At 49.5% G+C, this 10,679-nt stretch overlaps 2 protein-coding genes and 1 long non-coding RNA gene across 3 annotated transcripts in view; all 3 read right to left on the bottom strand.

Annotated features, from left to right (window-relative positions):
- Positions 1–24: 24 nt before the first annotated feature.
- On the bottom strand, positions 25–1,195 carry LOC106812841 (adseverin-like). The gene is made up of 4 exons (XM_014816824.1): positions 1,033–1,195; positions 659–756; positions 128–313; positions 25–42 (listed from the first exon to the last, which is right to left on the bottom strand). Exons 1-4 carry the CDS (start codon positions 1,172–1,174, stop codon positions 25–27), a joined length of 444 nt encoding a protein of 147 aa, XP_014672310.1. The 5' UTR covers positions 1,175–1,195.
- Positions 1,196–1,378: 183 nt separating this feature from the next.
- On the bottom strand, positions 1,379–2,208 carry LOC106812851. Its single transcript, XR_001394396.1, has 3 exons — positions 2,127–2,208; positions 1,723–1,824; positions 1,379–1,463 (listed from the first exon to the last, which is right to left on the bottom strand). It is a non-coding gene; the product is annotated as an uncharacterized LOC106812851 (long non-coding RNA).
- A 3,392-nt stretch (positions 2,209–5,600) lies between these two features.
- LOC106812842 (gelsolin, cytoplasmic-like) overlaps positions 5,601–10,679 on the bottom strand; it is a 7,145-nt gene continuing 2,066 nt past the window's right edge. The window contains exons 4-11 of the mRNA XM_014816825.1: positions 10,226–10,372; positions 9,837–9,889; positions 9,303–9,408; positions 8,848–8,960; positions 7,874–7,975; positions 7,147–7,247; positions 6,537–6,618; positions 5,601–5,689 (exon numbers count right to left, since the gene is read on the bottom strand). Coding sequence (XP_014672311.1) covers positions 6,584–6,618; positions 7,147–7,247; positions 7,874–7,975; positions 8,848–8,960; positions 9,303–9,408; positions 9,837–9,889; positions 10,226–10,372 — 657 coding nt within the window. The 3' untranslated portion in view covers positions 5,601–5,689; positions 6,537–6,583. The remainder of the gene's footprint in view (positions 5,690–6,536; positions 6,619–7,146; positions 7,248–7,873; positions 7,976–8,847; positions 8,961–9,302; positions 9,409–9,836; positions 9,890–10,225; positions 10,373–10,679) is intronic.

A 10,679-nucleotide genomic window follows, 5' to 3' on the forward strand; every position in this document is an offset into this window, starting at 1 on the left:
ATTATAGTAATAATAATGACTAAACTAAGAATAATGTAAAACCTATGAAATAAATGAAATAGCTAAAAATGTCAACACTGAAACATGTGACGTCGTCGCTATCAGTTGCTATATGCATGGTGCGCGCCTGTCTCCCTCTTTCTCCCCCTTCTCTCTCTTTCTGGCTCACCTGCCAGAAATAAACGATGTAGTTCTCCTTGCCTCTCTCGTCGTTGTACGTGTAGAGCATCACGTAGCAGTCTCCACCGAAGAACATGCCGTAAGCGTGCTCGGGGTATTCTCCTAGCTCCAGGTCTTCCTTTACGACCCAGATCTACGGAAGAGAGACGCACACGCACGCGGGGGATATATATGGGGTAGGTCCATTGGATTTCGTTATGATATAGAGCGAATTTAATTCAACGATTACCAATTACATTAATTATGAGTAGTAGCAATTAATTCGTTCATTTATTCACTTATCCATTGATTGATTGATTGATTGATTCATTCATTCATTCATTCATTCATTCATTCATTATTTGTGATTTAACCTAACCATGTATCCATTTATTGAAACGGGTTTCAAGCTGTTTTCGACATGTTGAGTCTTTGCAAATGTGGCACTATAGTGACTATAGGTGGCATCAGTGCGGGCGACTAGCATCACACGTCATACCTTGATGTCACCGGATCCGTTGTCCGGACACCACTGACTGTCCGTCTGCTTGCTGGGGTCGTGCAGCGTGCTCGCATCAAAGGTCGTCTGCTCAACATCTGAAATCACAAAACAATTGCGTCAGCTGGGGGTACATATAATCTCTCGTTATCGCTACTGCTGCTGTTGGTGCTGCTACTGCTGCTGCTATTGTTACTACTACTACTGACAATTATACTTTGACAATTATGATGACAACGATGACGACCACGAAGTAGAAGATGATGACAATGCCAATCATGGTGACTACGACAACAATTATGATGACAAAGACATTTACGAAGACGACGAAATGATGTTGACGATGACGACGACTACAACGATGCTATACTCACGCGCGACGCCGCCAACGTGGCTGATTGGACTGGTGGGCGCTATGTTCTCGTACGACGTGCCTTCCTCTGGCCATTCCCTGAAGAACTGCTTGAACACAGGAGGTTCGCCTCCCTCCACGACTCGCACGACGGGTATCCACATCGGATACTCAAACACCTCGATGAATTTCTGCACGAACGAGAGCACAATGAGATGATGATGAGAGCACCACTGATGCAATGTCTCAACCAACGAGGCACAAGTGAGTCAATGTCTCAACCAGATCTCTCTCTCTCTCTCTCTCACTCTCTCCCTCTCTCTCTCTTCGTGCTCTCTCTTCCCCTCTCTCTCTTTCTCTCTCTCTCACCTTTCCTTGCCACAGGTACACATCTTTGCCCTCGTGTGCAATGAATGCATCACTGGAGTTGAGGTTCGTGGCGACTGGATCAACCTACAACATATATGGTGATGCTTTACAATTAGATTCTTCGAAAAGTTAGATGATGATTCGAACGCTTGGCAAGTTGCAGGCCTTTTTGCGTGCGTGCGTGTGACCGTGTGCACGTGCGTGATTGTGCATGTGTGTGCGTGCATAAGTGGGCATGTGCATGTATATTGTATATGTGTGTACGAGTGTACGTGCGTGCGTTCGAATGTATGTAATGTATATCGTATGCGTAACAATCACGTGCACATGTACGGCCGCGTACCTCGACTGCTCTTGTGTTAAACTCGTTGGTGCCCCGGATGTGGAAGAGTCTCGTCGCGTCGCCACCCTTCGAATGCTCTTCATGGTGGTCGGCGTGACCACCCTAGCAACGACGTAAACAAACACGTCACTATGACGACACGCGTGATGTAGCAGCACGAAGCGAAGGAAATATATCGGTCTAATGGAGAACGAATGAAAGTCAAAACGTTTTCCGATGCTAAAAACATAATCGGGATAACCTTCTGAGAAGATAGTACGCTTTCCAGATTAGTAATCGATATAAAATTTTGTTTTTCAAAATACGATACGAGAATAGAAATATTAAAGATACTAAGAAGTAGGAGAGCAAACGAATCTCTGAATTTTATTATCATTGATATTGGTGTTTTTTACGTTACTTACCATAAACACAACCAGTTTACCCTTGAACATGCGCAGAAAATGCTCAGGTTCCTTTCCCTGTACGAGTCGAACCTGACAACAGAAATCGTGACGGGTTACGTCACGCACGGTCACGTGGTGACCATTCCGATCACGTCATCAGCGTACATCATACATTATAACAAGGTAAGGGTAAAATACCACGTAAAAGTCTCCAATGTTAAAAGAAGTATTTTATCTAATTTATATTTATTAATTTGGTAACTTGTATTTCCTCTACCGCTCACCCTCCCTCGCTATTCTTCCCGCTATTCCCCTACCTTTCGTCCCCACTCTCCCGCACTTGCCCCACTCTCATCTTCCATCCCCTCTTTCCTCCCCTGTCTTTGTTGCGATCCTCCCCACTCTTATACTCTACAGCCGGGGGGCACTCCATATATATTGCAGGGTAGGTATATGCCGCGGGAGAGACCCCCCTTTTTCACCCTAAACTTCCATTCCAGTGCATCGCATTTTTAAGAATATCTCGTTCCAGAGCATCACAAGTTTACATTTTCGAACATAGCCAGTTCCAGAGCATCCCACATTCAACAAACATTAGTTCCAGAGAGCCCCATTTTCAGGTCTGAGTTAGTTCCCGAGCCCCTCCTTTTTGACTTCGCAGTGGCACATACCTACCATAATGTGGGGTGAGTGCCACCCCCCACAGCTCTACGCTAGGTTCCTGTCTTCCTGCTTCATCCCAAACTCCATATCCTCACCCTTGTGCTCTTGTTCAACTCTTCTCTCCCATCCTCCCTTTCTTCCTCCCCTATTCCTCGTCCTCACCCTCCTGCTCTTCCCGCACCCTCCCGGCCTCTCTCTCTACCTCCGCCATTTGATGCGCCCACCCTCCTGCTCTCCGTCGCCCCGCCCACCACCCTCCTCCTCTCCGTCGCCCCGCCCACCACCCTCCTCCTCTCCGTCGCCCCGCCCACCACCCTCCTCTACGTCGCGCCGCCCACCACCCTCCTCAGCTACGATCCGCCCGCCCACCACCCAACGCACCTGCCACAGCGAGCCACCAGGAGCTCTCTGTATCATGAAAACACCGTGGGCCTGCCGCACGCTCCCCTCTCATCCGACTGCTCTGAGACCCTGTATATTAACGAGCGAGTAAGTCACGTCCAGTAACGTCAATACTAGCCAGTAAGTAATACTATTTATAATAACCAATGCACGATAAATACTGACTTTATTATTAATCAATACATAATTCAATTAATAATGATGACTAAAACGTAAGAATTAATGTAAACCTATTGAACATGAATCTAATAACTAAAAATGTCAACAGCTGAAACGATGTCGTGACCGTCCGCTATCAGTTAGCTATAGGCATGTGCGCGCCTGTCCCTCTCTCCCCCCTTTCCTCTCTCTTTCGGGCCCCTACACCTGCGCCACCGAAAGTAAACGATGTAGTTCTCCTCAGTGCCTCTCTCGTCGCTCTGTAACGTTTGCTACAGCCATCACCTAGCAGCTCGCCACGAAGAACATGCCTCGTAATCAGCTGCTCGGTGTACTCTCCTAGCCTCCAGGTCTTCTTTTAGACCAGATCTACCTGACAAGACAGAACGCACACGCACACGGGGATACTATATGTGTAAGCTCTATTGATTTCTTGATGCATATTTAGAGCGATTTAAGTTCAACGATTACAATTACATTGGAGAGAAATGATGGGGGATCGAGTAGCAATGAATTAAACCAATTCGTTTCATAATTCATTTTATCCATGTTTGATTATTATTTATTGATGCATTCATTCACTTCATCAATCACTTCATTCCATTAATTTGTATTAAGCTTAACCATATCCATTTATTGAACGCGTTTCAAGTCCTTTTTCACCCATTGGAGTCTTTTGCAAGATAATATCGCCACTATAGTAGACATATAGCTGTTCCGCGGGCATCAGTGCAGGCCGGCTAGCGCGATCACACGTCATACCCTTGACGTCACCGGAATCCGTTGTCCGGACACAGCGACTGATCCGTGTCTGCCTTGCTGGTCGTGCAGCGGTGCTCGCGAGTCAAGGTCGGTCTGTGCTCAACATTCCTAAATTCACAAAAACTAACTTCGCGTTCAGGCCGTGCGATACATAAATCTCTCGTTATCGCATACTGCTGCTCGTTGGTGCTGCTTACTGCTGTCTCTATTGTTACTACAACTCTACCTGACATATTTATACTTGCACAATTATGATTGACAATCCCCGATGCACCCGGACTCATCCAAATATGTAGACGATGATGACAATGCCAATCATTGGTGAGCTACGACCAACAAGTTTATGATGACAAACTACAAATTTACGAAGACGACGAACGATGATCGGGACGGGCCAGGGGGGGGGATGGACGACGACACAGAGCGATGACCCTATAGCGCGAGCGGCGCCCGACGCCCGCAACGCGTGGGTCTGCGATTCTCGGGTGGCGAGGCTTGGCTGGCGTCTGCTGGGGTCTCGCGTCTATGTTCGGGTAGCGGAGGGGGCGCGGTGGGGCCGGTGGGGCCCGAATTGGCCGCAGTGGAGGAAAGAAGAGTGAGCGGTCTGAGAGGGCGACAGGAGGGGGGGTGGCGGCGCTCCGACTGGCACGACGGATGCAGGCGCACGGGGGAGTAGGACGTGCGAGCGGAAGTCGGCGATCGAGCCTGCAAAGAGGACGACGGCGGTCGATGAGATTTTTCGTCGGCGGGACGAACCGAAGAGCACAATGAGATGATCATCGAGAGAGCAACCACTGATGCAATGTCTCCAACCACACGAGCCACAAGTGAGGGTTCGAGAGGGTGGGTGGGGCTGGCGAGACCGAGTGAGGGGCGAGGGCAAGTTGAGGGGGTGGCAAGGTGCTCGGGTCAACCAGCCGACACAAGCTTGAGTCGAGATGGGTCGGGGAGGGGGGGGTCGAACCGAGGGCGGAGGGCACACAGTCAAGTCGAATGTCTCAAGCTTAGCCGCGAAGCCCCAAGTGACGTCAAGCTGTCTGCAACCAAGCGCAGGCACACAGCTGAGTCAAGTCTCAACCAGGCCGAGGGCACAAGTGACCAATGTCTTCCAACCAGCGAAGCACGAAGTTAAGTCAATTTTTTTTTTTTTTCTTTTGTCAACCCAAGCGAGGCACAAGTAAGTCAATGTCTCAACCAGCGAGGCACAAGTGAGTCAATGTCTCAACCAGCGAGGCACAAGTGAGTCAATGTCTCAACCAGCGAGGGCACAAGTCGATCAATGTCTCAACCAGCGAGGACAAGTGAGCAATGTCTCAACCAGGAGCCACAAGTGAGGGTCAGCTCCTCAAACCAAACGAGGCACAGCTGTGACGGTTCAGTCGTCGTCACATCAACAGACGGCCACTCTACACCGAAATATGGACCGGTCACCTAGACTGAGGATTAATGCATGTGATGCTCTTGCGTTTTCATACTCACGAGAAGCCAAACTGCATGGCAACTGGAGTGCTTGCGGTTCGAGGTACGCGGCATGGCTAGCCACCGCAACTGACATGTCCTGAAGGGGCCAACCAAACGTCCAGTATGTAGCTGTCCTGCGTGACGTCATAGAACGAATTACGTCATGCGGTGAATACTGCTTGCACTTTCATAGTAGCTGATTGACTGATAGATAGACAAGCAAACATAAACTAGACACGTACAAAACAATAACAACAAACAGACTATGACAGAGACGTCAGGATGGGCACGCGTGCGAGAAAGAGCGAGAGCCACGAGGGTCGACACGCGTGGATGTGACGAGGAAAGCGACAGAGAGAGTGAGGGAGGGGAAATGAGACAGGAGACAGAGAGTAGGAGACAAAGCATAGGGAGACAGCGATGGAGAGACATGGGGAGAAAGAGAGGAAGAGAGAGAGACAGAGAAAGTGAAAGAGAAGAAAGAGACACACACAAGAGATAATTAGGACGAGGAGAGAGGGAGATTAGAGAGGGATAGAGAGGAGTGAGAAGAAAAATAAGGAGAGAGAACGCGAGAGATGGAACAGAGAGATAGATAAGAGAGAGCAGAGAAGGAGAAGGGACGAGGACGAGAGATGAGAAAAAAAGAGGAGACAGAGAGAGAGAGACAGAGAGATAAGGCAGGGAGAGAGGGAGAACGGCGAGGCAAGAGAGGCAGAGAGAGAGAGGAGAAGTGACGCGCGAACTCGGAGAGAGGAGAGGAAGAGAGACGATGAGAGAAGAGAGAGAGAGAAGAAAGAGCACACAGACGAGAGAGAGCAGATGAGAAAGAGAGATAGAAGCGGGGAGAACAGGCGCAACAAGACGAGAGGAGAGACGAGGAGCGAGACGAGAGAGAGTATGAGAGAGAGAGACAAATTGAGACGGCAGAGCAGCGACACGAGCGACGAGCGAGACGGAGAGCAAGATCGTTTCGCCTACTTTTGATCGCAATAGGTCCTTCACTAGTGGCCTGTCTTCTACGATGTTCACCTCCACCTGGCCGGAGCGCGTTTCCGACACTCTGTAACATGGCAACCAGCTCGTTACAGACTCCCACTCCCTTCACACTAATGCAGCAAAATACAGACCAATAGGAATAAAGTGGACTCTAGTCAGTGTGTGCTATGGTGGGTGTGTATGAGGGTTAGTGTGTAGGGGTTCAGCGTGTAAGAGGGGTCAACGTGTACAGTACAGGGGTGAGTGTGTATGGGGTGTATATGGGGGAAGGGGGTTGGCTAGTACAGGAGTTAGTGCGTTGGGGGGGGGTCAGTGTGTACGGAGGGAGGGGGGGTATCAGTGTATACAGGGGCAGAACAGTGTATGGAGCGGCAGGGGGCAGCGAGTACAGGAGTTAGTGCGTGGGGGTCAGTGTTTACGGGGGAGGGGGGACCAGTGTGGAAAGAGTCAGTGTGCAGTGGGGGAGTGTGTGTAGGGGGTGAGTGCATAAGGGGTCAGTGCATAGGAGCGATTGTGTATTGAGGGGATTTAGTGATTGAGGGGAGTTAGCATGTAGATGGTGAGAATTTAAGAGGGGTCAGTGCGTACGTACTCGTAGAGCTTGACCATCTCGGCGGTGGTGACCTCATACTGGCGGTCGTCGCCGCCAGCATCCGCAGACTGGATCGCATCCAGGTCCTTCTCACCAAGCTCCTGTTGTGAAAACACAGGCATAAGAAGCAATATGAATTAACCCACGTGTATGCCCTTAACGAGAACTATCACCCTTTCATTTGTATTTGCGAGATATAATTAAATACGTATTCACTGTAGTTCGGTATCTAGCGCTATGCCATCGTGCGATGACGTCATTGAATGATGACGTCATGTTGTGATGACGTCACCACACAATGACATCTCGGCGCGCAATGATGCAATGTAACATTACGTTTTTCTCATAGAACGTTGACAAAAACGTGGTAAATTTACCGGTTTCATCACAAATAGTGTAAAGAGGTCCGGTCTACGAGGAAATGTTAATGTTAAGACTATCGTTAAAACTAATTTTTGTTTCTAACAAAAAGGGCCCCTGGTCCATCAGCACAGCGCACAGCTGCCAGTGACACATAAGTTAAAAGCCAACCTAAGAGATAATCAAATGCAAATATGTTGTGCTAGATCGAGGTTTTGCTAAGCCAACAGCAGACGAACTAATAGTACGTATACCTGCCAGGGAAACCACAAGTTAAAGGCCACCCTAAGAGATAAACAAATGCGTTTGGCTAGATTTATGTTTCTGCTGAGCTAACAGCAGACGAATCTCTAGTATAGTAACGTACGGCGAAGAACCTGTTGTTGGTGTCGAAGTCGTCTTCGACGACGTGGACGTGAGCTTCACCTTGCTGCAGATCGTCCCGGATGCGCCTCGCCATCTCCATGCCCTACACATCGATACACGTGAGAGGGCTGCGGGTGTGTGTGTGTGCGTGTGTGTGTGTGTGTGTGTGTGTGTGTGGTGTGTTGTGTGTGTGTGTGTGTGTGTGTGTGTGTGTGTGTGTGTGTGTGTGTGTGATGGGAAGGCTATGGGGGCAGACACAGATACACGCACGAACGCAGGCGCGCACGTACACGCACACATGCACGTATATAACGCGCGCGCACGCACGCACGCACGCATACCCGCACGCACCAACGCACCAGCAAACGCGCGCACACACACGTTCACACACAGCACACGCACGCACGTACCCACAATACGCGACCTCACACCTACAAATGCGGATATGTGTAAGCACAATTCATAAACGAATATGAGGGTAGTACCACTGTATTACGCCACTCAACGAAACGCCAAAATTGTCAGTTATATACAGGTGGCCGTTCTAATAAGGTGGTTTCGCAGTATAACTGTCACTCGAGGGAAACTGTCCAAGAGCGTTTCATATACATATACGGGTGTCTGTTCTCTAGAGGTGACCACTATATACAGCTTTCAGGGCCGTAGCCTGCGGGGGGCAAGGTGGCAGCTGCCCCCCCTAAGTTTTGGAGCAAAATTAAAAATAAATTGTTGTACTAAAGAGAATTTGTTTGTAGTCAGAATGAGGCTGTACATTTACTCAAAGTGCCTCAATACTATCTCCTGCGATCTACATTTTAAAAAATTTTTGGGAGGACCCCAGACCCCCCATTTTATTACTCACCTGCTCCTTGAAATCCTGGATCCGTTACTGCCCCCCCCCCTAATCATTTGCTCAGCTCCGGCCGGCTTTGCCTCTGCGTACGCTTGATTCCCGCGAACGTTTGCCCTACTTACCTTGAGCTTCTCCGGTTTGCTTGGACTGCGGAGGAATCCAGACGAAGATGTTTTGCGAGGCAGTCGAGGATGAAGACATCTCCCATGTTGAGAGAGGAGCACTTCCTCTCCACCTGAACGTGACAGAGACGACGATGTTACGAAGCGTGATTGAAATATACTCACATGCACGGCACTGGGCGCGCGCGCACGCACGCACGCACGCACGCACGCACGCACACGCACACGAGCACGCACACGAGCACACGCACTCACGCACGCACGCACGCGCGCGCGCACGCACGCACGCACGCGCACACGCACGCACGCACGCACGCACGCACACTCACACGCACACTCGCACGCACGCACGCACGCACACGCACACTCACACGAGCACACGCACTCACGCACGCACGCACGCAAGCACGCACGCACCCCCACACACACACATACACACAAACAATCAAGCGCACCTCGTGACATCTGACGTTGCGGTGACCTTTGACCTTGAGCAACCTCTTGGTGTAGGCATCCCTGTCGACCTTCGTGAACCCTGACTCGGCACCACCCTCCAGGTAGCTGCAGCAATGTGGGGACACATCACATTACGCCCACTTATCCCCTATGTACTAACTAATATATGTATATATATTTTATAATTATATTTATAAATATAATGTTAGTACATAGATATCAGTGGTCTGGTCACGTCAAAGACACTACCACGTCGAAGACTGATCAATTTTAGATCTAGACTGCCTCAATAATTAACTCCCGGCCGATTTTTTTCAACGACTTGTAGAACCAGTCTATGACGTTGACGTCAGGAATTTTATTCAGTAAACGTCGCTCTACGTGTATAGAGAGTTAATCGAGTTTTTTTTCATTTAATTTAAATGAAATTGAGCTTGAGTTTAAGTTGATCGTAAATAGATGGCGCTTGCTGCTATGCGCCTGCATCACATCAGATCACGTCGCTATAAACGCGCGGCTGCTTGCTCACTCACATGATTCCCTTCTTGAAGTAAGAGATGAATTGCGAGGATTCGTGATTTTGAACCTTGAACAGGAAAAGGAAGAACCTGTAAACGGGGGATGAGTCCGGCCTCGCGTGATTCATGATTTAATATCTAAATAGATATAGTTCTACATTGGGCTCACACGTCCCGCAGCACCACTACATTTAGCAAACATGGCTGGCTTCGACTGCCAATCATAATGATAACAATAATAATAATAATAATAATAATAATAATAATAATAATAATGAGAAGAAGAACAAGAAGAAGAACAAGAATGATAATTGAAAATTTCATTAAATTTTTTCCATTAGCTGCGCGTAGATTGACCTCTCGTCGACCTCCGTCGACCTCCCGTCATCGATGACGTCATTCACCTCGCGCCACTGGGTGGCCTGACCTCCGAGCGCGTCGTCTAGTTCGACGGACTTGATCGCCGCCGTGCCCTGTTCGTCCTGTGACGAGTCCTTGCCGAGCCAGAAGTGCAGGTCCCACGAATAGCTGCCGCTGCGGGTCTTACCCGTCTGTGCGAACGCAGTACGAAGGAGTTAATGGTAGGTAGGTGGTAGACGGGTGACCGCGCACGCACGCACGCACGCACGCACGCACGCACGCACGCACGCACGCACGCACGCACGCAGGAACGCTCGCGCACACGCAGGCCGTACGCACGCACGCTCGCGCATACTGGACGGTCGCACACACGCGCGCACATATACACAGGCACGGACGTACACACTAGCGCACGCACAGACGCACTCACTCTTACACGGACCCAAACACGCACGAACGTACACACAAACACACACACACACACACACACACACACAC

Source organism: Priapulus caudatus, unplaced genomic scaffold (genome assembly GCF_000485595.1).
Source record: "Priapulus caudatus unplaced genomic scaffold, Priapulus_caudatus-5.0.1 Scaffold693, whole genome shotgun sequence".
NCBI lineage: Eukaryota > Metazoa > Priapulida > Priapulimorpha > Priapulimorphida > Priapulidae > Priapulus > Priapulus caudatus.